This window comes from Chironomus tepperi, unplaced genomic scaffold (assembly GCF_022539635.2).
Source record: "Chironomus tepperi strain 1889 unplaced genomic scaffold, CSIRO-AGI_Ctep_v1 contig_12, whole genome shotgun sequence".
Classification (NCBI taxonomy): domain Eukaryota; kingdom Metazoa; phylum Arthropoda; class Insecta; order Diptera; family Chironomidae; genus Chironomus; species Chironomus tepperi.
The window spans coordinates 1281733-1308097 of NW_027226134.1; the positions used below are offsets into that span (position 1 = coordinate 1281733).

The 26365-nt window shown below is 32.4% G+C and overlaps 9 protein-coding genes across 10 annotated transcripts; 5 read left to right on the top strand and 4 right to left on the bottom strand.

Moving 5' to 3' along the window:
- Positions 1-28: 28 nt before the first annotated feature.
- LOC139088068 (zinc finger protein 287-like) lies at positions 29-2236 on the top strand. The gene is made up of 7 exons (XM_070637095.1): positions 29-212; positions 267-816; positions 968-1182; positions 1239-1680; positions 1734-1789; positions 1860-1893; positions 1988-2236. The coding sequence occupies exons 1-7, from the start codon at positions 90-92 to the stop codon at positions 2149-2151; spliced, it is 1584 nt and encodes a 527-aa protein (XP_070493196.1). The 5' UTR covers positions 29-89; the 3' UTR covers positions 2152-2236.
- A 13-nt stretch (positions 2237-2249) lies between these two features.
- Positions 2250-3365, top strand: LOC139088090 (zinc finger protein interacting with ribonucleoprotein K-like). Its single transcript, XM_070637133.1, has 3 exons — positions 2250-2422; positions 2479-3020; positions 3086-3365. Exons 1-3 carry the CDS (start codon positions 2300-2302, stop codon positions 3351-3353), a joined length of 933 nt encoding a protein of 310 aa, XP_070493234.1. The 5' UTR covers positions 2250-2299; the 3' UTR covers positions 3354-3365.
- Positions 3020-5935, bottom strand: LOC139088075 (gastrula zinc finger protein XlCGF57.1-like). Its single transcript, XM_070637109.1, has 7 exons — positions 5614-5935; positions 5093-5551; positions 4706-4888; positions 4143-4546; positions 3965-4079; positions 3597-3640; positions 3020-3467 (listed from the first exon to the last, which is right to left on the bottom strand). Exons 1-7 carry the CDS (start codon positions 5737-5739, stop codon positions 3359-3361), a joined length of 1440 nt encoding a protein of 479 aa, XP_070493210.1. The 5' UTR covers positions 5740-5935; the 3' UTR covers positions 3020-3358.
- Positions 5936-6054: 119 nt separating this feature from the next.
- LOC139088082 (zinc finger protein 652-B-like) lies at positions 6055-8182 on the bottom strand. Its single transcript, XM_070637121.1, has 4 exons — positions 7961-8182; positions 7438-7902; positions 7068-7374; positions 6055-6864 (listed from the first exon to the last, which is right to left on the bottom strand). Exons 1-4 carry the CDS (start codon positions 8072-8074, stop codon positions 6332-6334), a joined length of 1419 nt encoding a protein of 472 aa, XP_070493222.1. The 5' UTR covers positions 8075-8182; the 3' UTR covers positions 6055-6331.
- A 94-nt stretch (positions 8183-8276) lies between these two features.
- On the bottom strand, positions 8277-12117 carry LOC139088057 (PAX3- and PAX7-binding protein 1). Of its 2 annotated transcripts, XM_070637076.1 has the most exons (9): positions 11773-12117; positions 11403-11623; positions 10864-11101; positions 9997-10806; positions 9637-9819; positions 9220-9576; positions 8861-9056; positions 8475-8804; positions 8277-8412 (listed from the first exon to the last, which is right to left on the bottom strand). In XM_070637076.1, exons 1-9 carry the CDS (start codon positions 11963-11965, stop codon positions 8352-8354), a joined length of 2589 nt encoding a protein of 862 aa, XP_070493177.1. In that variant the 5' UTR covers positions 11966-12117; the 3' UTR covers positions 8277-8351. The 2 variants fall into 2 exon arrangements, with proteins under 2 accessions (XP_070493177.1, XP_070493185.1); XM_070637084.1 differs by lacking the exon at positions 11773-12117 and having other exon boundaries at positions 11398-11717.
- A 292-nt stretch (positions 12118-12409) lies between these two features.
- Positions 12410-17483, top strand: RhoGAP54D (Rho GTPase activating protein at 54D). The gene is made up of 8 exons (XM_070638005.1): positions 12410-12607; positions 12672-12850; positions 12911-13089; positions 13256-13853; positions 14353-14516; positions 14670-15428; positions 16490-16788; positions 16847-17483. The coding sequence occupies exons 1-8, from the start codon at positions 12459-12461 to the stop codon at positions 17220-17222; spliced, it is 2703 nt and encodes a 900-aa protein (XP_070494106.1). The 5' UTR covers positions 12410-12458; the 3' UTR covers positions 17223-17483.
- On the bottom strand, positions 17330-18118 carry LSm1 (U6 snRNA-associated Sm-like protein LSm1). The gene is made up of 3 exons (XM_070638018.1): positions 17937-18118; positions 17789-17877; positions 17330-17731 (listed from the first exon to the last, which is right to left on the bottom strand). Exons 1-3 carry the CDS (start codon positions 18067-18069, stop codon positions 17558-17560), a joined length of 396 nt encoding a protein of 131 aa, XP_070494119.1. The 5' UTR covers positions 18070-18118; the 3' UTR covers positions 17330-17557.
- A 215-nt stretch (positions 18119-18333) lies between these two features.
- Positions 18334-22528, top strand: LOC139088491 (uncharacterized). Its single transcript, XM_070637741.1, has 3 exons — positions 18334-18587; positions 18647-19591; positions 21635-22528. Exons 1-3 carry the CDS (start codon positions 18500-18502, stop codon positions 22492-22494), a joined length of 1893 nt encoding a protein of 630 aa, XP_070493842.1. The 5' UTR covers positions 18334-18499; the 3' UTR covers positions 22495-22528.
- A 2434-nt stretch (positions 22529-24962) lies between these two features.
- LOC139088497 (facilitated trehalose transporter Tret1-like) lies at positions 24963-26220 on the top strand. Its single transcript, XM_070637752.1, has 2 exons — positions 24963-25103; positions 25171-26220. Exons 1-2 carry the CDS (start codon positions 24963-24965, stop codon positions 26218-26220), a joined length of 1191 nt encoding a protein of 396 aa, XP_070493853.1.
- The last annotated feature ends 145 nt before the right edge of the window (positions 26221-26365 follow it).

The window sequence follows — 26365 nt, forward strand, 5'->3', positions numbered from 1 at the left end:
AATTTTTGAAACAAAACAATTATTTAAATCGAAGACACCCAGAAATTCATAATAGTACATAAATTTAATTGATTTAACCAGTTTACAGGATGTATAATGAATTCAGGATATGTCGAATTTGTCTATTACAAGAGGGAGAGGATGAGCTTATTCCAATATACGAGAAGGATAGTGAAATAGCCACAAATATATTCTTATTATCAGGAACTAAGGTAAATATTTGAAAAATATTGACTTAATCATAGTCTATTCAACTGATTCCTTAGGTTTTAGAATTTATGAGTCATCAAGCACCAGCACTTATCTGTTCTGCATGCGTAAAAGATCTTAATAAAGCTTCAAAGTTCCGGAAGAAATGCATCGAATCAGAAAATCACTTTAAGAAATTTCTACTGAATTTTGAGCCTTTCATATGGAATGATGAGCTTAGAATTATTAGTTCAGGCTGTAATAATTATAAAGCCATAAAAGAAGAACCTCACGAGTTTAGTAATGCGGACTTTTATGATAATATTGCTGCACTCATTGAGGAAAATCGTGCAGCAGAAACTGTAAAACTATCAAATCTAGCCAAATCAGACGATATTAGCAGGACTGACTGTCCAGAAAAGAAACGTCAAGTAAAAAGGAAAATTAAGCATGAAAATGTAGAACCTGACTCAGAATTAGAATCTCAATGTCATTTGTGCCTGAAAACATTTACAACAATACATTCAATGAAAGATCACATGAGGGCTGTCCATCAAAAGTTAAAAGAATCTGATATGTTTAAGTGCGAATATTGTGACCGGTTGTTTAAAATGAGATATTATTTAAGTAAGTTATAGCAATCTTATGAACTTCATATTTTAACGGTTTTCAAAAATTTAAAATTTATGCTGTATTAATTCAAATTTTTGAAAACCGGTAAATATTTGAATCTGAAATTGTCGTTTAATTATCATTGAATTCTATTTTAATTTATTAGATCGCCACATCAAAAATGCTCACACAGAGAAGAAACAGAAAAAGGAGAAGCCATATAAGTCTAAAAATGATGACGGCGAAGGAATATTTAAAGAGAAAATGACAGGAATAAATTGCCAATACTGTAATAAATTTTTAACGAGCAGACATAGCTTAAATGATCATATACGAGTCAAACATTCGTTCATTGACTTCAAAGACATGTATTTATGTGATGTAAGTAACATAATTGATATTGATTGACCTAAGCCTTGATAAGACCTCATTTTTAGATTTGCGGTAAAGATTTCCCAATCAAGTATTATTTAATAAGACACATACGTGCAGCACATCTCAAAACATTGACTTATAAGAAGAAAAATGTCGAATCTCTTCCATGCTCCATATGCGGCAAGATCCTTAAAAGTAAAGGAAATCTATCAACACATGAAAAGACTCACAAAAAACTTACAGCTGATGAATATTGGTACTGTGATTTATGTGGAAATAAATTTAAAGGACGTGGCGAGATGAGTGTTCATATCAAGAAGAGACATTTGTACAAGATCAGGTATCCATGTGAAATTTGTCCTGGAAAGTCTTGGCGAACACTCTTCCAGCTCCACCGGCATATTAAAGTTATTCATCACAATATTAAGGAATTTAAGTGTGAGTGGTGCGGAAAGGAATTTGGAGAGAAGAATAAGCTGATTTGTCATACTAGAATACATACGGGTATGAGATATAGACTTTATGTTGCTCAAATGTTTGAAATTTCTAAATTTTAGGTGAGAAGCCCTTTAAATGTACCTGGGAAGGATGTGATCGAGAATTTACTCATCAGGTTTGTTATCAAATCTTAGATTCATCCTTAGAATCCTTAAATTGCTTAACATAATCATATTCTATTTCAGACTGATCTTAGACGACATTTTTGGGGACATACAGGTAAGTGGCTAGAACTTAGCACTTCAATACCTAATTACTGCTCATCTGGAACATATTTGAACAGAATTACTAATTTTTTACTCATTTCTTACAGGCGAACGTCCCTATAAATGTGATGTGCCAAATTGCCTTAAAGGATTCATGAAGAAAAGTGAATTGCTAGCCCATGAAAATAGATGTCATCCACCGAATCAGCCACAAATAAGACAAACAACGATTAATAATATTCCAATTCAATATCAATATGAAATGTTGTAGTACAATAATTAGCATCCAATATAATTCAAATCAGAACCTTATAAGAAGGCATGAAGAATAAAATTCTGAAATATTTAAAAAGTTACAGTAAGCATTTTATTGGAATGAAGACTGTAGGATTGTTGATAGTAAACAAAAGTAGTTAGTGATGAATTTTGAATCAAAATTATGTCGAGTGTGCCTTGAATGTGACGAAAGTGATAGCTTTATTGACATTTTTGTGGATGATGAAGGAATTGCTGATAAAATATTTACAATTTCGGCTGTCAAGGTGACTTAATGGAACTGTATATTTTAGGGATGAATCTTAGTTCTTTATGTTTTTAGATTCTCAAACAAGATGAGTCATGCTTCATCTGTAAATCATGTCTGAATCAACTGAATGCAGCAATAACTTTTCGACAAAATTGCCTCAAAGCCAATGAGTATTTCCAAAGTATTAATCCACACAACTCAGATGCCGACTTTATAATCACAGAAACAGTCAGTGAATCTCTAAGTCCAACCACAAATGAGCCTCAAAAATATCAATGCACAAAATGTGCAAAACTATTCACATGCCGGTACTATTTGCAAAAACATGAATACGTAAGGCATACACAAATTAATCCTAATGACTATTTTGAATGTGATAACTGTAACTACAAGTCAAAGACTAAATCGTTGATGAAAGCTCGACCATCTGAAACATTCCAATGTAAATTTTGTGGCAAAATCTGCAGAAGTTCTGGAGCTCTTTATGGACACGAAAAGACCCACAAAACAGTCGCCTTAAAAGACTACCTAAAATGTCCTCATTGTGACAAGTCATTCAAAGAGAAACGATTACTGAAAAATCACGTCCAATTAGTGCATGAAAAGTCACGAATGTAAGTGTATAGTCTTATAGTCTTAATCATTTTATTCGTAAGTAAATAATATATATACTTTAAAGGAAGCAATGTTACGAGTGTGGATTTATTGCAACATGTTCAGGAAGTCTCAATAAGCACAGAAAAGCTGTACATCTCAAAATAAGGAATCATATTTGTGACGAATGTAAACAAGGTTTTGCCACAAATCAGCAATTGCTTCGACATCATCGTACACATTCCGGTGTCCGTCCATATCCATGCTTTAATTCAGCCTGTGATAAAATGTTCGCTGACTCGCATGGTAGGAAGAGACACATGATGATTTGTTCGTATAGTAATAAAAGTTGAGATTCTTATATATTCACATTGTTTTGATTATAGTTGTAGTAGACGCATTCACTTCTGTGGGCTATTAGTTCACTGCGTTTGCTGAATGCTATACGGCATGATGTGCAGTTGTACCTTTGTGGGAAATTAGAAATTACTATTGGATTTTTGGTATGGATGCCTTACAGGCAAAGATCATGTTTTCATAGTAAGTCTGTCACGCAAGTCTCTTTGCAAGTCAGAAGATCATTATTTGATACTCACTTGCGTTCTCCAGTATGTGACCAGATGTGCCGTCGGTAATCGGTCTAGAATGGAAGAAATTCATGAAATTCAAAATTATGGTCAAAATATCTCGAGAGCCGTCAGCCTCAGACTTTAAAATCCTTTATAAACCGACCAATGGACTGTTAATGCACAGACTCTCAATATCAATCCCTACAACAGTGGTGGACAACCTGTGTGCCGCGGCACATTAGTGTGCCGTCGAAAACTTTTGAAAATTCCACGAACCGTATGCAGCATGCAGTTTCGGTAGAAGCTTACCACAAAAGTGTGCCGCGAAAAATTAAAGATTTCCACCACTGCCCTAGACAGTCAACAACTAATATGTATACCAAAACTCTTCATACCTCATGAGTATACTTCTTTCCACATCCAAAATAATTACAGGTATATGGCTGCTCACCGGTGTGTATTCTTCTATGGCATTCAAGTTTTCTCTTCTCTGGGAAGTCTTTACCGCACCTAATTACACAGATTGTACCATAAATTAGTCAGTCTATTCAATATTGACTTTACATCCCTTACCATTCACATTTAAACTCCCGTATATTCTCATGTACAACCTTAACATGTCTTTTCATGTGATCCTTTCTCGCCCAAGACTTTCCTGGACATTTATCGCAAGTGTATCGTAGCTTAAGTATATGCCGTGTCTTAATGTGCAATTCGAGTGGATTTTTCGCTCTAAACTTATTTCCACACATGTCACAGTAGTAATAATCCTCAGGTCTAATTTTGATATGACTTTTTTCATGAACTTTAAGGAACGTCTTGCTGGCACAAATCTTTCCACAAACGACACATGGGAAGCATTGGACTTCTTTTGGTTCTTTTTTGACTCGTTGCTTTCTTGGCTTTGATCCTTTTAGGTGAGATTCCTTGAAGTGTTTTGACAGCTTGTTCTTTAATGTGAAGAATTTCCCGCATTTCTGGAAGATTATGGAAAATTAGGTTTGAAATGATGATGGACTTTGGGATATTTATAAAACAAAGCATCCTTCGATTAAGTTCATGCAAACTTAAAATCATTTACAAATTCAATATCAGACAGCTTTGCTTTACAAAAATCTTTTAATCCAAGAACTCACATCACATTTAAAGTCGTAAACTTCATGTTTATATCTAATATGATCCTTAAGTGCTGTCCGCTGGTCAAATAGCTTCATACAATACTGACAGCCAATTATTTCATTTGATTCCTCTAATTCTATGTGAACAGTCCTATAATGTCGAGTATATTTTGATTTGAAGACAAATGTTTTGCCGCAGATCTTGAAATGGAAGAAAATAAGCAGGAATTAGTATTGGATGTACTTTAATTCAGTATTAAATGATTCAGAAGTGAGTGATATATAAATTTTAAGAGATCCAGTGACACTAGAATCTGATCTTGACCTAAACACAGTCCTTGATGTTGTTTGACAACTCAAGAACACTCAATACAAGTTCAATATCAAGTCACCAGCACTAATTACCTCACATGTGAATTGCTTATCCGGTTTATGTTGTGTCCCATGAATTGCATTTATATGATACTTAAGAGAATGTTCAGATGACAATAATTGGTTACAGTGGATGCATTTAAACTTCTGTTTATTGACATTCGTCAGTTTCCCTTTCAGATCACTTAAAATAACATCGTCGTGTTCATCATCAGCTGAATTTTCATTAAGGATTGCTTCGGCATTGATTGTTGGATATTCAAAAAATGTTTCAATTTCTATTGGTTCTATTTTGATGGAATTAAGTACATTCTGCTCATTCTTGAACTCAAAATTGTCATAAAGTACGGCTTGGCTTGATTTCTCATTGAATATCGTTTCTCTAAGGAACTGATCAGAACTCTTGCATCGGTTTCTAAAAATAATTGCCCTTGAGAGATCCTCAATGCATTTTAGACATATTAAGGCAGGACATGATGGGAAATCAACAATCTAAAACATAAAGACAACTGACATTAGTGTTAGATCCTTAAAAATCAATCATCAAGTCATACTTGAACTCCAGATATTGTAAAGATGTCTGCAGCAGTTCTATTGCCAGCATCCTGAATTATTGGTATAAAATTTCCATTCCAATCATTTTCCATACACACACGACACAGTCGCTTGACATTATTCATTGCTGCTTATTTACTTATCATAGATTTTTCCTTTATTTTCCATATACCTAAGTTATTGCCACAAAAATTTTCTTGTTTACTATAATCTCTTGCATAATGCTGTATTTGAAGGAAGACTTAAGTGCATCTTGGATACAGCGGGAGTTTTGAATTTGATCATTTAGATGCTGTTGCTGGAAATTTGTTGAATGTTTTGAAAGATCCAGTGAATCCAGTAAATTGATGGATTTTGGTTTGTTAACGACTTGTGGATGGAACTAACTGCTACCTTCCACTTACTGCAGACATGCCATACCAGAATCAAAGCTGTCTTGATTGTTTTATCCAAAAATTGGCATAAATTTTTATTATTTTACTCTAATTGTGTACATAATTGGCATAGCCATGCTATATATTATTTATAATTTTAATTAAATTTTATTTTCTCATCATTTTTACAATCCCCCCAGCACAAGCTTATCATTATCCTCTTCTTGTTCACTTCCTTTCCGTATACAGCATATTTATGTGGACACTTTAAAAAGTTTGAATGTTTTGTGAAACAACAAGTATTAAACATTGAATAAAAACATTGACATAAAGCTAGATAAGCTTAATTGATTGACATATTTGGGGGTAGGTGTTGTGGAAATACATTCATTTGTTGACTTCTCCATGCAAGACAGCGATTCTTATGGGAAATTAATTCACTTCTTTTAACAAAGCCTTCACCGCACATTTGACATTTGAAACTCTTTCGTCCTTCATGATTCCATTTATGACGTCTGTAATCTGTTTGATGCGTAAATTTAGCATCACAATACTGACATATGTATGGCTGCTCGCCTGTATGGATTCTTTCGTGTGCAACGAGTTTCTTCTTTTCACCAAAATCCTTTCCACACCAATTGCATATCCATTCACGAATATTTTTGTGACGAACTTTAATATGAATCTGCAATGAATGATTTGTTGTGTACGAGCATGTACATAATTCACATTGATAGCGAATTTTCTGAATGTGCCTTTTTCTAATGTGAATTTGCATAAGGAGCTTTTCCTTGAATTTGTTGCCACAGAGATCGCAGTAGAAATATTCGTGTGGCAAAAGGATCTTGTGAGTTTTTTCATGCTGTGCCAAATTTCCTGTGTAATAAAAATGTTGATTAATGACTAGATTAGCAATTTTAAGACGTAAATTCCGATAAACGAATAACGGTAAAAATTATTTCAAAAATTAACGACCAAAAATAATTTGAATTTTATGAAATATAATTCAAATCTAAAAATAACGGTCAAATATTCTTCATCCCTCGAATTTTAGGTTCCATTTCAATCAATATACTTACGTTTGTTTTTAAAGATCTTTCCACAAATTGAACATGGACATGCTGGATCTTCTGCAACTCCTTGAACTGCAATCTTCATCATTTGTTGCATTTTCTTGTCAACTTTTGGAAACAGAACGTCCAACCACTTGTTATGCTTGTTCTTGACATGATTTCGGTACGACTTTCTGTTCTTTAGAACAACTTTACATAAAATGCATGTCATGTCAGAATCGCTCTTTTTGACATATTTTGATGAAACTGTCAAATGTGCTTGATGGATGTGCCTTTTTAAAGGATGCTTATTGGGAAATGCTTTTCCGCAACACTGAAATTATTAAATATATAAATGATTATGCTGAATTATTATCGTGACTTATGGATTACTCACATCACATTCATATTTTTTGCATGATTGTGGCTCATGCTTAACTTGTATGTGATACTTTAGTGATCGTCTGGTATTAAGCTTCTTGTGACAATATGGACAAGTTAAACTTTTAAGTGTTTCTTCATCCAAAGTAAATTCATTCCAGTTTGTTTGATAATTTGTTGGATCATATTCATCATACTTCCAGTTGTAGTCTTCTTCTTCATCGGAATGGAACTCAATATGTGGCTCTACTTTAATAACTTGTCGGAATTCTTCTTCACATTTTATTTTAGGCTCCAAAATATTTAGACTGTCAAAATTAAATTCCTGACTGTCCCAGAACTTCATTTCGGTCTGTCCGAAGCAGTCTTTGACAAATTCATCGGATTTTATGCATCTTTTTCTGAATTCTGTTGCAACAGTCAAGTCTGCAATGCATCGTTGGCATATATACGCTCCTTTTTGGTTGTTTATCTCAACAATCTGTGAATATATCACCGTTAACATAATTAATCAGTATCAAATTACTTCAATAACTTACTTTCACTCCAGTGATCAAATAAATATCCAAAATTGTTTGTTTTTCAGGTCTAAACATTGATTCCAGATCTGATCTTTCAGCCAAACACACTCTGCACTGATTTAAACTACTCATTATTAAGTAATTTAAGTTTTTTTCACTGTCAAATCGATTGAAAAATTTTTATAAAAATTGTTGTTGTTTACTTGTTCTTCATTGTTTAAGTGAAAGCTTGTGTGGCATAATCGGACGGAAACATTCAAAACATTTTAAAAACAGGGGGATGTCCCTTTTTGTATGTTTTCAAATATTTCTGTAACGGAAATATTGAATACAATTCTATTTTTGTTTCGAAAGTTTATTAATTACTTAAAATTATATACATTGTCTGCTTGTTTATCACGACTGTGACTTATGTTTTGACCATTAGTTCCAATCGAGCCATAATTTGCTTCAACTTCTCCACTGAGTCACTGAAATTAAATAATAATAAAATTAAATATGATGGATATTTAAAAATGCCCAAGGAACTTACGCATATAATGGACCTTTAGAGTCCAACTGTCCTTCCAGGTTCCCCACATAAATCACAAACAGATTCATGCTGTCAATGAAGCTTTTGTCTGCTGTAACTAGCCAAATACGCGGCAAAGTCTGTAAAAGTGTTTGAGCCTTTGAAATACCCTCCAATGGATTACTGATTCTCATTGCTGACAATAAGTATCGGTTAAGTAATGATGATATAGCAAAATTCTTTAAGATTGAATCGGCAACGATTCCTTGAAAACTGATGAAATTTCTAAATAGCTTAATTCCGCTGTAGAATTGTCGTTGAAAGAAAGCTGATGATTTTGAGTCGGAACTTCTGTAAGTAAATGGAAGTTTTATATCATTCTGTCTCAATTTATAATATATCCTTACTGCTTCGGGAAGATGGGAATAAAGACGTCATTATCTAAAGCTATCGTCATTTTTTCGGTGATAATTGAAAACAATGCTTGCAGATTCTTCGAAGTGATTCTCAGTGATGGATAGTCTTTTGACAATTGGTTCAGAAGTTTCACTAATTTAAGAGTTTGTGTTGTTGATAATGGATCGAAACATCCTTCTAGTATTTCTGTGAATTAAAAATTTAATTATTTAATAATTTGAAAAATAACGGTAAAAAATATTTTGAAAGTGTAAACCATTCAATGAAGTTTTTAAAAATTAATTGACGGTTACAATTTCAATTGATATTCTTAATCATACACTAATTAAGCATTATTGAGTCAACTTACTGTTTAATTTTGGCAATACATATTTCTCTATAACTGTTGGAATCAGAAAGACATCAGGATCGTTCCTTAATGTCTCTTCTGTTTCACTTTCTGTCCTTCCGTACATAGCTGCTGGATGATACCATTTCATTTTATCGATATCCTCATAATGTTCAGTTGAGAACGGCGTCCAAAGGATCATTTCCCATCTTACGAATACTCCAATAACTTTTGGTAAGCAAAGATGAACAAAAGCTTCTTTGTAAGAATTTAAATCCTTTTTCTTCCATTCCTCAAACTTCTGTAAAATGAACGGCAATTCACAGTACTCATCTGTCACATCGTCGAAAAGTAGAGCTGCTTCTTGTTTTATTTGTGCTGCAGAGAAATATTTATGTCAGTATATATGACGTTTATAGTCATATTATTAATGCTCACATATTTGTTCTTTATATTGATTGTATTCAATATCTGGAACTTCATCATCACTGGACATTCCATCATTGTGTGTTTCATTCATGCTAAGCTTCTCTCGTTCTCGTCTTCGACGTGTTCTTCTGCCTTCACGTTCAGCTGCTCTTCTTACTCGTTCCTCGTCTTCTTGTGTCTTTTTACTGGTTTCTATGGATGATTGATGTATGAATTAATAAAGTTTTAAAGAAAATATTTAAAAATTTAACGGCTCAACAAATTTTAAATTTTTTAAACTTGTTTTGAACTTTGAAAACTTTAAATATTGAGCAACCGTTATTTTTTAAAAATACCATTTGATCGTAATACGTAAAGTGCTATACTCACTTGTGTCGGTTATTTCCTTTGCTTGATCACGAACATCCTGCCGCCTCCTTTCAATCAGCTTTTTCGAGTATTTTGAAGTGACACTTAATATCCTCTCTTCTAATGCCGTAATTTGTGGAACTTTTTCGTTCAAACATTCAATAAGGTCATCTAAGTACAATTTTAATTCTTGATAAAAACGATATTTTGAAGCTGCTTGTGGTCCATTTTTTTCACTTTCTTCTAAATCAATTATAATGCTTGAAAATTCTTCAGTTATTCTATCAATATCTAAGTAATGTTTGTGATTAAGCTCTCGTGACGATTTCAATTTATCATTAATAATTTTAAGGATTTCTTGTGGAGTTTTAATTCCAGCACTTTTAGTCACTTCCTTATTCTTTTCTTTCTTAATCTGTTTTGCCATTTCATAATTGTTCTGTGAATATGCTTGCTCTAAAAGTTCAGCAGTCGTTAATTCCGGCTTGTCTTCGTTCTTTATAGCTTTGTTGCTATTCAAAAGAGGCGGAAGTAAATATTGTGATAATGTTGATTCCGATTGAGCAGTCATGATTTGAGCGCCTGTTACACCTTTTCTGATTTGTTGATTTTCCCATTCATTCATTTCAATATCCGAATCGTCATGCTCGTGTTCATCCGATTGAACTGAATAAAATTGCTCTCGTCGCTCTTCACGTTCCTTGACACCAGTTATGGCTGACATATCGACTCGTTCCTCATCAGTTCCGCTTCCTTCAACGTCTTCTTCTCGAACATTTCTCTTACCTTTTCTGATTTGTTCCTGATCATCATCAATTGATATGAATTCACCTAAAAATAGACATTATCTTTTAATTCTGTAATTTTTATGATGTATCAACTACAAACCTTCTTCTCGAGCTTTTTGGCGTCTTTTTCTAGCTGCATGAATCATTGCAGCGTCAGGAATAGCTCCAGACTCTAATTTAAGCTTAATTTCATCAGGTTGTGAGAATTTATGGCTCTGATATCGATCCTTCTCATTTTCCTCGTTCTCCTCCTCTGATGACATTTCATCTCGTCCAGCACACAAAGCAGCTCGTCCATTAAGTATCAAATTGTCGGGATTAGAATTCTTGAGTCGAATCTACATAAATTAAAGTTTTTTTGAAAAAGAATAAAAGAGAAAATAAAGAAATATTAGTATAAGTGAGTTAAACTAAGTTAGAAAGTATTCCATATGAATTAAAATATGTCAACAAAAAGCTATTGTATTTTAATTCATATGGAAATGAGTTGTAATAAGAAATTTAATACAAAAAAAAATTTCATTTTTTGTTTTCAGTTTTGAAGAAAACTTTTTTAAGATATATAGTCATGACAAATTGAGTGACAAGTGGTTTTATTGGATTTTTGTTTGATAGAAAATTGAATAATAATAACCTTACCGAGAATCCATCTGATTCTGATTGAATTTCTTTCACATAATTACTCTCCTTAGTGACGTTAGAGGTAATATTTTCGCGTTGGGAATTATTATTGGAATTTTGAGAATTATTACTATTAATTTTTATGGACTTTTCGCTAGACCTATTCTTTTCTTTTTTGCGCTCTTTATGGATCTTCCGGCTATAACTCGATTTTTTAACTTGAAATGTTTCGCCTTCATCTATAAAACAAAGTTTTTTTCATGTGTTATGTTTAATTTAATTAAGGAATCAATAAGAATACATTTCCTAGAATAAGAAGATTATGTTATTGAGAATGTCAGTTAGTCTTTATGGATGTTATTATCAACATCCAGACCAATCAATTTACCTTCGTCACCAAAACTCAACAATGAACTCTTCTGTGGCTTAATTGTCAGTTTTTTGTCTTTTGTTGAGCTGTCCTTTCTTGATTCTCTGCTGTCCTCATCCATATCCATCTTTTCTGCATTCTCTGGATCATTTTCACTGCTGAAAATTCTCCTATTTAATACAGATTTCTTCGGTTTCTTAAAAAGTGACATTTTCGTCTATTTACTACACTATTTGATGTATTCCTTAATTGCTGACTATTCTCTCACTACTTAATAATACATTTAAATTAATTAATCGATTAATAATTTAATAAAAATGTGAAATTAAACGTTTTTCGTGCAATTTTTTTTACAATTTTCTGGCTACTAAGAGTCAGTTTGTCCTCATATCAACTGTTTACATTTTTGGGCACTGTTTTCAAATTCAAAAGTGAGCTTTTCTCGAGTTAGACTTAATTAAGAGATGTTTAAAGTAGTTGATCATCTAAATATACTTCCAAACTTTTTAATCATAGCATAATATGCTGTTAAATGTAAGGAAATAAGTCAAAAAATATGAAAAATGAATTTTTGTAATTTTCCTATGGAATTTGTTTATGTAAATCCAAGTCATTAATGTTAACGGACAAATTCAAAAATAAAAATTGTAAAACGGTCTAAGCACGCAAATATTTTAAATTATTTAATTTTTATATGAATTACAATGACTAGTGATGTGAAAAATATGTTTGATAAGGAGAGAATTAATCAGGATCTAGCTGAGAAGCTTCGAAAGGATCATCCACTGCAGTTATCCACACTAATTCGAATGCATTTAAGTTTTTTACTCGATTTAAACTGCCTAAACGAAGAGTAAATTGATTTAATTAAGTTTAGTTAACTTTTGCAACATTATTAATGTATTTTTATTCAACAGAAATGAAGTGGAATCAACAGACAAGACAAAAAGTAAAAAGAACTGGCTGTTTCATAAAAAGAAGGCTTCATCAGTTTGTACATCAAATCCTCATAGTAAATCACCTGAAATTCCAATATTTTTACCTGAAATGATGAAGCAGTTAATGACTTTGATTGAATTCCTTCAAAAGGATGAAAGTGAGCATTATACATCCAGTTAGCATTAACTTACATAATTAATTAATTAATTTCATCTAGATCTAAAGCAAGAGGGGATATTCCGTAAGACAGGATCTATCACAAGACAGCAGGACTTAAAATTCCTCGTAAATCAATTAAGGCCTCTCAAATTAGACGATACAGAATATACAGCACATGATGTCGCAAGTGTATTAAAATCTATTCTTAATGATCTTCCAGAACCGATTTTAGTTGAGGTATGTACTGAATATGTTTTTTGGGCGTTGACATATACATAAAATTGCCCAACATTTTCATATTCAATTAATTGACATATGATGATCGTTATTATTATTACATACACATTGTTTTTCTGCTTGTTACTTTCTCTTTCATAATAACTATTCTGTATTCATTCAATAGGCTTATTTTCCGGCATACTCACAAATTGCAGATATTTGTAATTCAAAAGAGAATGACGAGCATGAGAGGATCCAGAATTCATTACAGCTATTATTTCTCTTACTTCCCATAGAAAATAGGAATATACTTGAGAAGCTCATAATTTTATTGCATAAGGCATCGACACTTGAGTCATGCAATAAAATGAATTCCGATTCGCTTGCGACATTATTTACACCACATTTAGTTGTTCCGCGCAAATTGTCACCCGAAGTTCTTCATCAAACGGCAGCAAATATGACCAAAATGATTAGTTTCATAATTACGAATGGAACAAAAATATTTTTAGTACCAGAAAAATTAGCAACAGACATAAAAGCATATTTAATTGAAGAGAAGCGTCGAAAAGAGACGCCTGAACGAATTTTAGATGAATCAGTGTCTGACTCTGTTGCAAATACAGTATTTACATTTATTGACCGAGAGAAAACAGCGGAAGCTCACGGGCAATCTACGACAGATACAGCATTAGCACAGCTTTATGCACACATACAATCATTGCCGGAATCGTCAAAGAAAAAGAAACTTATTAAGCAATTTAATAAACAGAATGGACAAGGTGAGTTTTTAAAAGTTTAATGAACTATTTGAGGAAAAATTATGAACATGAGAAAAACATTTTGTAGTCGTTGAGAAATACTACAAAGGTCTCGAGTCCATTCCAGAAAATTGCTAGCATTCTAGTAAGTCAAAATTGTTTGAGAATATTTTTTTATGATAATTAATGTAATTGCTTTTGGTTTATGGAATGACTCTTTCTGCTATCATTAAGCGTATTATCCTGGGAAAATTAAGAAATTGCTGTACATGCGAGTTTAATGTCCAGCTTCACCGTTATTTTGAATTTTGTAATTTACATCAATTCAAATTTCTTTCGACCGTTATTTTTCAAATGATTTTTAGCCGTTAATTAATAATTTTATTCTGGGAAAATACGCTTTAATCTGTCACAAACGTCCACGTCTATGCTCGTTTTCCTCTATCTTGTACTCAATCTATATTAAAATGCTTATAAATCTCTTAACACTATCACTTATTTTAATTGATTTGCTTCACAGGAACACCATTGCAATATGTCAATCGGGACAAGTCAGTCTCGACATGTCGTTCGATCGGCGATTCCATTAAAAAGCACATATTTCATAAAACACTTAATAAGACACCTAAATGTTCTACTAACACTCCATCATCATCAAATATAACTCGTACACCATCTATGCAAGTAAGTACATTCTCATCACCGTCATTATTTTGCATTAAAAAGCGAAGAAGAAAGCGATTAAAATTTTGACATGCATGGGAAATCATCCACTAACATTAATCACATCCATTTCATGACTAACAAATAAAAAATTGCATTAATTTAATTTTTCAGACCTACCCGAACAAAAGAATTTTATTCCAAAGTCCACTTCCTTCATCGAAACCATCACCAATATTGGAATTAAAATCATCAGACATTCATAATAAGTCTATGAGCAATTCATCAACATCATCTACCTCATCAAATACTGAAATATCACCAATGAAGGTAGTAAGCAAGCAAACAAGCGATAATGAAATTGTCCCTGTGGATCCAGTTGACGATAATCAATTGGAAATGTCAAATGAAATGATTGACGATGAAGATTTTGTTGATTCTTCGGACGAAGAGGATGAAAATCCACAAGAAACTATAGTTAATCGAAATATTTTAATGCCAATTGATGAAATGGAGCATAAATCATTAATATCTGGTGGATCTGAAAGGAAGAAGGCAACGTCCATATTTAAAGCTCGTTTAATGAAAGGTGTTAGTCTTGGAAATTTAAAGTTTCCATTTCATTCGTCCACAGCAACGCCAAAAACCTCGCCAAAATTAAAGAAATCCAAGTCTTCCAGCATTTTAATTGATATTGAAAAGGATGATGAAAAGAGGAAATTATTAATGAAATGTGCAACAGAAAGCTTCAATAGTTCTGAGGAATCTGACATGTACTTTTCAATGGATCACACCAAAGAAGGTTGGCATGTTGATGTATCGAATATTAATTATTTCTTAAATCAAACGGGCATGCAAGATCATCAAGGTGGAGTTCGAAACTCTATGTCACCGATTACTAAATCGACACAACGAATGCCTAAATCCATGCAGGTAAGAGCTTGTCGTGTGACTAACTTGTCTCTAATATTCATTGTGATTAATGCTTTGCAATGCTTAATTAACTGACATTTTGAAAAATTTGTTCAGAAATCTACATTCCATTTCAATTCAGTTCACTTGAAATTTTGAAAACCGGTAAAAATTCAAAAATTTTGAAAACCGATAGAAGTTCAAATTTTGAAAAACGCAATATTTATATATGTGGTCATACAGACAAACTTCGCCCCAAAATCGCCCCAAACAAAACTAACACCATCACAATTTTCCATTGTTCTCCGTGTAAAATACACTTAATAGTGTTGGTAATTTTCAAAAATTTAACGGTCACTTTTTTGTATGACCACATATATGGGTGATTCTCTGGATAAGTCAAATTCGTCTAATTCGTGTCTCAAAAACTACAAAATTTTCTTCATAGAAAAATATTACTTTAACTTATTAAACAAATTAACTAATTGTTAATTTCATTATAATATTAATTATAATATCTCAATCTGTCTTTATTTTGTATTGTTAGTCTATAATTCTTGCAAAAACATAAAATCAAAAAATCAATTTTCTCACGGATTAGGAAAAAAGATTCTCGGAATCACTAAAATTTCAATTTTTCTCTTTAATTAAGGATTTTTGCAGCGTTTAAAGAGCAACAAACGATAGTTTTAGGTGTATTACACTCGAAATATTAACTCAACCATAGTGACAAGTAGAGTAAAGTGCAAAAAATTCATGTTGAAAGTCGGAATTTGATATTTTGATTCCGAGAAACCGGCATAAAAATTGAAATATTTAATTAAATAAAGCATGACGGTAAAAAATAATTGTACATAAATAAAGATCTGCACAAATCCCGTAAGTGTATATAAAGAATGGAGCTATAAAATTACCAGATTATGAGAAAAATTAATTCAAAGTCAAAAATTTTGAAAAAATTTATCCAAAGAAACACCCATATATATATTGGAAAAACGTTAAAATTTCAAAATTTTGAAAGTCGCTAGAAATTCAAATTTCTTAAATCCGTTATTTACAATAACTTTCTTTAAATCTTCTAGGAATCGATTATGACACCACGTTCAAGGAAACCTGTAATGTTGTCATTATTTGGCAATTCAGAGAAATCATACCAAACAAATATTTCACAATTATTGGAAGAATCTGAAGAAATAGGCCAGGAAACTGAAGAATTTTCGTCTCAGACATTGCCGGTTCCAATAAATAGTTTAAAAATTTTATCCCAAAATAATCAAGACATTTCAAATGCATCATTAAATGCTGCAAATGACAATGGATTGCCGACAATACCCGAAAATGGATCGTCAAGTTCGTCTGGATCTTTATCAAGTGCCTTTAAGTAAGTGCTGAGATTAATGTAATGTTTTTGAAGATTATTAATTAAATTAATTTTTTAGGGATTACATGTATTCACGTGGACATCAAATTTATAACAATGACCAAGACGATTATTCATTTTCAAGTCAATCCGATGATTTTGAATCATCAAATGAATATCAGAAGCTGGAAGAATCTCACGAGGATGTAAAGGACAAAAATGAGTCCGTAAATACAACACAGGAGATTGATATTGATAAGATCATGAATCAGTCATCGTCAATGAGCAATAGCTTACTTCACTGCTTGGACGGAAATGAAGTTTCATTTTTATCGCCACAATCATCATTCGAGAGAAATAGGAAGCGCCAACTTGACAATGATTCACCAAGAGAAGAATCGTCAACAGAATCACTAAAACGTCCACTGATTGCGAGTGATTCCACAGACTTTTAAGACATTTCATTATTTAGTTGTTTAGCTTGCTTATGGACTGGAACTATAAGTAATAATGGAGGTGCATGGATAGATTTAAAATGTAAAATAAATAAGAATTCATAAAATTTCTTTCTTCGATCTTGTGAATGAATTAGATATTATTTTTTATATGACATTTTGTAAATTATAAGATGTTAACAAAACAGAACTTTCCCTAACTTCATTTATATGAGAAATCGAAATCAAATGTTATTATTAATTTAGACAGACTTTAAAGTGTAAACTTAGAGAATAAAAAAAAAGTTGATTTTAAAGATCATCTTATATGCGTAAAAAAAACAAGTGTCTACAGTCTAGTCATTATCCTCAAGCATTAAATTATTATTGATTCCTCTTTGTTTTAATCGTTGTCGCAGAAGAGCATTTTTCTCCTGTTTTGATTCTATTTCTCGCCGTTGTGCATCGAGAATCTCTTCTACGGAAACCTGAGTTAGTTTACTATTAAGCTGCTCTTCCTTCTCTCGGTCCTGTAAAAAGATCCAGTAAGCATAATGTTGCCAATTTGGAACAATGATAAAACTTACAATTTCACCCAGAAGAACTACATTTTCGCCACGGATAATAAATACACCACGTTCCATATCACCGTACTTGTCATTCACATGAATACGTTCTGTAAATACAGTGAATTTAAGTAATTGAGAATTTGCCGAAATTTTGCCTGGATCTTACCGATTGCCCGATGTAAAACTAAATTTGCGAATTGATCAACAGAACGAAGGTATCCGATAAGTGTTCGACCGTCACGTAAAAGAATCATCAATTTCTTATCTATCTCGTTCAATAAATGTGCTGTATTTTCCATATTTATAGCTAATTTCCTTAATTATACTTTTAACTTGATTACTTGAAATTTTGTCTTTAAAAAATAAACAACAAATTTTTGAATTTTTTTCGACCGTTGGAAAATGGTGAGTTTTTACAAGAATTTACTTAGTTAAAGATTATTTGTATGCAATCAAACACTGCTGGATGTTACTGAGTGACTAAAAGTTATTATTAACAATAAATGGTGCAAATAAGTGATCAAAACAATTAAAGCATGTTTTGACATATTTCGGAGAAAACTTTACGAAATATTTTTTTAAATAAATTATTTTCACACGATTTAGGACTTGTTCTAAGAGAATGGTGATTAATTATAGTAAGTTTTACAACAATCAGTGACAAACTATTCGAGTACATCGCTAATTCATCAAATCAGCATATAAAACCCACCAAAAACAGATTTTAACATGTTGGGAAGAATTGTCAGAACAAAATATTGCAATGTAATGCTAAGCATTAGATCCATTAATAATGCAACAGTGATATTCAATAAAGGTAAGTTTTAGATATCATTTTAACAAATATCATCTGACAATCATGTCCATTTATTGTAGATTTCAATGAATCCAGTTCAGAAATTGCAACATCAACAAGCCTCGTCATAAAATCCTTACAGACGACTAGTGTCCTTCCTGACTTGATACAAAATCTATCAACTGTGAATAAAAAAGACATTGAACCAGAACAACTGACGAGAATATTCAGCAAAATATTTGAACTGTATAGGAATGATTTTGAGCAGAATTCGCTAGACATCATCAAGACAGATGGATTTAAGAACTGCTGTGCAATACTAAAGTCTCATGCTCCAAGAATGATGACAAATGACTTAGTCATATGTCTGAAAACTCTTGTAAGCCTTAACTTGAATTCAAATCATAAAATTGTTCAGCAGTTGCTGTATCATATAAAAGAGGAGATTAATGAGCTTTCGCTATCACAATTGGCATTCTTAAATTATCTCCTGTTGAAAATGGAATCAACACCTATGGTCAATGCATTAAAAATAGCAATTCCAATTGTATTTGATCTTAATGTTAGTCTTAAACTGGATCATGAAAATCCAGAAGAAATAATGAAGCTCCTGCACTACGTGTCAATGACGGAGATGAAAATATCCGATAAAAGTATGATGAATCTTCTTTCATCAATAACTCTTCATGGGACATCAATTAGCGTCCACAATGCTCAAATAGTTTTGTCCGCTGTCCGTAAGCTTTCTTACAAGTATTTTGAGAACTACGATGTTGTTCAGAAACTAGTCCAAAATTGCATTGAAGTTCTAAATACAAAATTTGAGGAATCAACATTTCCTAAAATGGAATCGACACTCGAGAAACTCATTAAGAAATTCAAGTATTCAGGAATCGACGAGTTCTACAATGAGACATTTTATAATACCTGTGCAAAGCAGCTGATTGAGAAGGATCTTGGATTTTCAACAGCATATCACGTGCTGAAGAAATTCAATGAAATCAATTTTGTCAATTATGACCAGGGTGGGGGATTTTTTTGCGATTTAAATCAAAATCCCAAATTAAATTTTGATTTTTGATTTAAATCTCATTGAAAAATGATTTTAAAAATGATTTTGATTTAAATCATTTTGTTCAAAGATTTTTTTTAAGATTTATGATTTAAATCATTTTGTATGAAGATTTTTTTGTGATTTATGATTTAAATCATTTTGAACGAAGATTTTTTTTGAGATTTGAGATTTATATCATTTTGCTTGAAGATTTTTTTTGGGATTTGAGATTTAAATCATTTGGATGAAGATTTATTTTTTGAGTTATGATTTAAATCTTTTATATGGAAGATTTTTTTGGGATTTTAAAATCCCTCTGTATTAAAATCTTCCTTGAAATATTTCAAAAGTTCATTACATATCCACAGTTTCAGTGATTGTTCCTAATGATGATCACGCAAACTGAATCTCATTTGATTTGCCCAATTCCTTCCAGGTTCCAATGCTTTTAAAGTCGGTCCTGACCGTTCCTGCAATAAATGTTTAAATGCCGAAATGTGACTATTGGAGCTTTTACATAAAATTGAGTTTGAGGACTTATCAAATCAACATATTCATACTGGATCTGGATTGTGTGACTTTAAAAACCATTACTGGATCTTTTAGATCCAATCATTTTAGATAAAAATTACAGCAACCATTGGTATTATGTACTTTGAATGAGAAAATTTTATTTTAGGTATTTCTGTTTCCTGTGGACCGTTACTTAGGTATAAAGACATTGCTGAGGCATATCATGATCGTTCATGTCCGGATGTAGCTGGAAGAGAGGAATTAACTACTTCTAAAGCTATGAATGCATGTTTTTGCGTACATTCATTGTTTAATTGATCAAAATTGGTTTAACTCGGTCACAGGATTGGATAGGCACTGGAACTGCCCAGTTCCTTTACATCCAAAAAAAAATTTTTTGTTCCTTTTTCATCAAGGAATCACCTACAGAAGTTTGAAATTTTTTGCGGAACTGACCGGTTCCTTCGGTACCTAATAACTGCAAACTACTTAAATTGAAAGGAATACTTATTTGACTTCATGAACATGTTTTGGAACCATTAGGTACCGAAGGAACCGGTCAGTTCCGCAAAAAATTTCAAACTTCTGTAGGTGATTCCTTGATGAAAAAGGAACAAAAAATTTTTTTTTGGATGTAAAGGAACTGGGCAGTTCCAGTGCCTATCCAATCCTGTGACCGAGTTAAACCAATTTTGATCAATTAAACAATGAATGTACGCAAAAACATGCATTCATAGCTTTAGAAGTAGTTAATTCCTCTCTTCCAGCTACATCCGGACATGAACGATCATGATATGCCTCAGCAATGTCTTTATACCTAAGTAACGGTCCACAGGAAACAGAAATACCTAAAATAAAATTTTTCTCATTCAAAGTACATAATACCAATGGTTGCTGTAATTTTTATCTAAAATGATTGGATCTAAAAGATCCAGTAATGGTTTTTAAAGTCACACAATCCAGATCCAGTATGAATATGTTGATTTGATAAGTCCTCAAACTCAATTTTATGTAAAAGCTCCAATAGTCACATTTCGGCATTTAAACATTTATTGCAGGAACGGTCAGGACCGACTTTAAAAGCATTGGAACCTGGAAGGAATTGGGCAAATCAAATGAGATTCAGTTTGCGTGATCATCATTAGGAACAATCACTGAAACTGTGGATATGTAATGAACTTTTGAAATATTTCAAGGAAGATTTTAATACAGAGGGATTTTAAAATCCCAAAAAATCTTCCATATAAAAGATTTAAATCATAACTCAAAAATAAATCTTCATCCAAATGATTTAAATCTCAAATCCCAAAAAAAATCTTCAAGCAAAATGATTTAAATCTCAAATCTCAAAAAAAATCTTCGTTCAAAATGATTTAAATCATAAATCCCAAAAAAATCTTTCATACAAAATGATTTAAATCATAAATCTTAAAAAAAATCTTTGAACAAAATGATTTAAATCAAAATCATTTTTAAAATCTTTTCAAAATGATTTTGATTTGATTTATGATTTTGAAAACCCACCCTGATTATGACTTATTGAACTACATTGATCAGCAAATAATCCAAAATCATACACATTTAAGTACAATGCATCTTAATCAAGTGATGAACTTAATATCTGCATTCAGCACTGCTGATTACAAGTCTGAGAATTGGGAAATCATAAAGTCAGTTTTACATGAGAATCCAGCTCTCCAGAATGACATTACTAAAGGTTTGCCACATTTGAAATTTATCTGTGAATTGCTGTCGTTGGACTTCGTATCAAAAATATATTTTGATAAGGTTCTTAACGAGGACTTCCTACTTAATTACTTAAAGCAAAATGTATCGAAAAATTTTGCAAATTTACCTCAAATTCGAATGATTTATCAGGCATTGAGGTTGCTGCATCCAAAATATGATGGAATTGTGCCTGATGAAACACTCTTAAACATTGCAAATGACGCGATACCTACAGAAACGAGTGGCATGAATGAAAGAATCAAGGACATGATGGAGAAGATTTTTGGTACTGGAACCGTTCAAATGAATGTACAGTCAAAGTATGGACATCTAATAGACTTTGTGATTTCATTTGATAATCAAAACAAAGCAATTTCGATGCCATGCAAGATCCAATTTTATGATGACATCCCTAAAAGTCAGGTACGATCAGTCGGTGTATTCTTTCACTCTAAAAAGAATTGTCCAATTAATTTTCCAATGAAATTGAGAGGAATCTTAAGTTTGAGAAGAAAAACAATTGAAGCTTTGGGTCTTAAGGTTGTGGACATACCAATACATTGTCTAGAGCAAATACCTGAGAGTGAAAAGTTGGGGTATATTGAACGAGAAATTCGATATTGCTTAGAGTAGTAATTAATTTCTAATAAATATAGTCTGAATATTAATAAAATTTGGATATTATTAGGATAAAAATAGATAATAATGCTTAGTTTCAGGCAAGACAAACAGGCAGGGACATTGTGACATGTCAATCGCCTGCTGCATTAAATCAGAGCTCGAAGTTGACTCAAATTTAACATGGTGTTGGATTGACTTCTAGCTCTGGTTTGAAACTCCATGCAGTCTCTGTTCCATGCAGTACATGCTCCATGCAGTCATCATTTGAACTATCAGCGATGTGAAATTCATGGATGACTTCATTCAATCGATTCTCGTGACAGAGATTAATTTCCACTCGTGTTAGTCTGCTGATTAAGTTTGCGAATATGATCGTACATACATGAGAATATTTCCATATCGATTGGCATGAGAGTTGGATTGCAGAGGAATTACGAAAAATCAACGATTGTTCCCATGTTATCTACAAGGAAAAAAAGGTGTGTGCAGACAGTTACGCATATTGAATGACATTGTTGTTAAAATGAATATGATGAATGCGTCTAATACATTTACTGATGAGTACTACGTTGTAATCTTTCGATTTGACTCTTAGAGTGCTGAATTTGCAACCCATGCTGATTATCCTGGATGATCATTTCATTTATCGAAGGAAAAAATTCTAGTAAAGCCTTATCCCTGATTTAAGAATATTAGTTAATCAAAATATTTCAAAAATAATCCCGAGGTGCACAATGCGATGGACCGAATTGTTCGCCATGAGTCAAAATCACCCGTTCGGGGGTCATCAATGTTCTTTTATCATAAAAACTTAGCGCCTTGCCGTGAATACAACGATGTAGTGATGCCTTAGTGAATACGTTGTGTTATATAATGCTTGAAGTCTCAGCCTTATAAACTGGAGGCACTGCAATTTAAATCTGCTGTACCACACCCTTTAAACCAAGGGTTTACTGTTTATAGTGGAATTCGAACCACTTGCAAGCTCTACGTTGTATTGTTCGGGAAATAATGTGATTCCTTCTTCAATCAAACGCATTATCCACTTCAAAAACATATCGTCATCATCATCCATTACTCATAATGATGACGAAAAGTCTATCATGAAAAAGCTCATAAAGCATAAATAAACAAATCTCTCGATATTATCAAATCTCCAATCACAGAGATAATCTACATAGTATGCAAAAAATAACCACGTGGGTTCATTGATACAGTAAAGAGTAAATCAGTAATCAGTGGCCAGTATCTTATCAACATCAATGAATAAATTATATGATAAAGTGTCGAAAAAATTTTCATAAATCACATGGAAAATTCTCAGTACTTAGACAGCTTGTGAGTGTTAATGAAGTTAGTTAAAATAGCAACACAGGAAAAATGGCGAATTACAAAATTACCAACCAGATTTTTGTCTCAATAATTGGTAAAATTCACTTTTATTTGGTTCTAATACAAGAAATTGTTTTGGCTAGGATAAGTGTAACTGAAAGTTAAAGAAAGATTGATCCTATGTTAGGGATTATTGGGATTTTGACAAATTTTCCTATTGTTTGTTTAGAATTTTGGATCTAAATGATCAAGAATCGACAAAAAGAGTTTGTCCGAGTTTGTATTACATGAATATCTTAAATTCTTAACTCTAAAGCAATGGTGTTCCATCAGGCAAGCTGCCTACTACTGTTAATGTTTTAGTTTTATGAATAGATGGGTTTTTCTACCCTAAAAGTACTCTGGAAAATTGAAAACAAAGTTATCATTGAGATATTAGGGGTTGATTTTCAATGCTCTTTCTCTTTGATCACTTTCTACCTTCGCAGCAGTTTAGAATCAATTTTAAAGGATTTTAGGTGGAAAACAGATCGGAAACTGGTCTTAACTAAACATGACAATGACGAAATTTCTAATATTTTCATGTAAATTTCGGTCAAAAAATTTTCTACATCAAAAATTCTTCCCATTTTCCGAAGAGCAATGATAGATTTTGGATGGAAATTTTCAACCCGAAATCCTTACAATTTTGTTTTGAAAAATCGGAGAGTTTTTAATGGAAAAATAACTTTGACTAAAACTTGCATCAAAAAATTCGAAATTTCGTCATTGTCGGGGAGTTAAGGATAATTTTTGGATTGTTTTCCTCTTAAATTCTTTCAAAATTAGTTTCCAAATTGCTGCAAAGATTAAAGTAGCTTCGAAAGTGATTATTTAAGATTCCGCGAAAATTAACAATCAACAACGTAGTTATTCATGGGAAATTTTTGATAAGCTTTTACAATGAATTTGCTTTAAATGATGCAGTCACCAAAACTCTATGTACATACAGGCTGACGTACAAATTTTCAAAAATTACAGCAAACTTCGGAGCATTTCTCTACGGAATAGCACTAGGATGGAGTAACGGTGTTAAAGACGACATCGTAGAAAGACACGACTTCAACTTTTACGTCACATCCTATCAATTTGCATGGATAGTAGCATTAATGCCATTAGGAGCGGCATGTTCAAGTGCATCTTGCGGTATTACGCGTAAATACATTGGAACAAAACTCACAGTTTTTATCTATGGAATTCCGATTGTCATCGGTTATGGACTCATATTATTCGCAGTCAATGCAGAAATGGTGAGTATGATTGATAACATAACAAAAATAATAAATCTGATCATAAGCACGTGCTTTTAATTTACAGCTGATGATCGGACGATTTCTTATCGGAACTTCAGCTGGATGTTATATTTTTATTCCCGTACTGTATATCGGTGAAATTGCATCAACTGAAATTCGTGGACTTTTGTTAAGCACATTCTTCTTTATGGTTTATTGCGGCGTTACTTTTGTCTTCTCATTGGGTCATTATGCAAGTTTGACGTCACTGCATGTCATATCGGCATCACTTCCATTGCTGTATTCAACTGTTTTTGTCTTCCTGCCTGAATCACCACCGATGCTTGTCAGCAAGAATCGCATTGACGAAGCAAAAGACGTTTTGGTCTTTCTACGTGGAAATACTTACAATGTGGAAGCTGAGATTGATGACTTAAAAATTCGACATCAAGCAACAGCAGAAAGGAAAAGTTTTTCAAAAGTCTTCAGTGTCAAGTCAACAAGAAAAGCTTTGTTCTTAACTGTGTGCCTGTTCTTCTTCCTTCAAATGTCAGGAATAACAATTATACCATTTTATTCATTAATGATATTCACCGAGGCTGGATTTAGTAATCTTGCTGAATTTCTCACAATAATGATCGCAACAATGCAAGCACTGAGTAGCTTATTTGCACTTGCAACTGTCGATCGATATGGAAGACGAATTTTATTGATTGGATCAACAGCGGCGATGTTTGTTAGCCTTACGGGAGTGGCAACATACTTTTTATTAAAGGAACTGAAATTTGATGTCTCTAAATTTATGTTGGCACCATTTGTGCTATTCTGCTTTTATGTAGTCTCATTTTCAATTGGATTAGCTCCTGTAACTTATGTATTTTTGGGTGAAATATTTCTACAAGAAGCTAAGGTTTATGTAGCACCAATCAGCAAATTCATGAATTTCATGTTTGCCTTTACAGTTGCAATAACATTTCCATTACTGACTGGTGTTATTGGATTCGCTACAACATTTTACATTTATGCATTTTTAAATTTATTGGGAACATTTTTTGCAATATTTTTTGTACCTGAAACAAAGGGTGCAAGCCTTGCTGAAATTCAATCAATTTTAGGAATGGATTGGAGATTATAAATTTTATAGGAAATTAGGTAAATTGATGTTTTGTAGATTTATACTGTAAGTTTCATCTATAAATAGACAAAATATTGTGCATAAAATAAAGGAACATTTCATTCATGAATAAAAGATTCAACGCATGATCAAGTGAGAAAAGCAT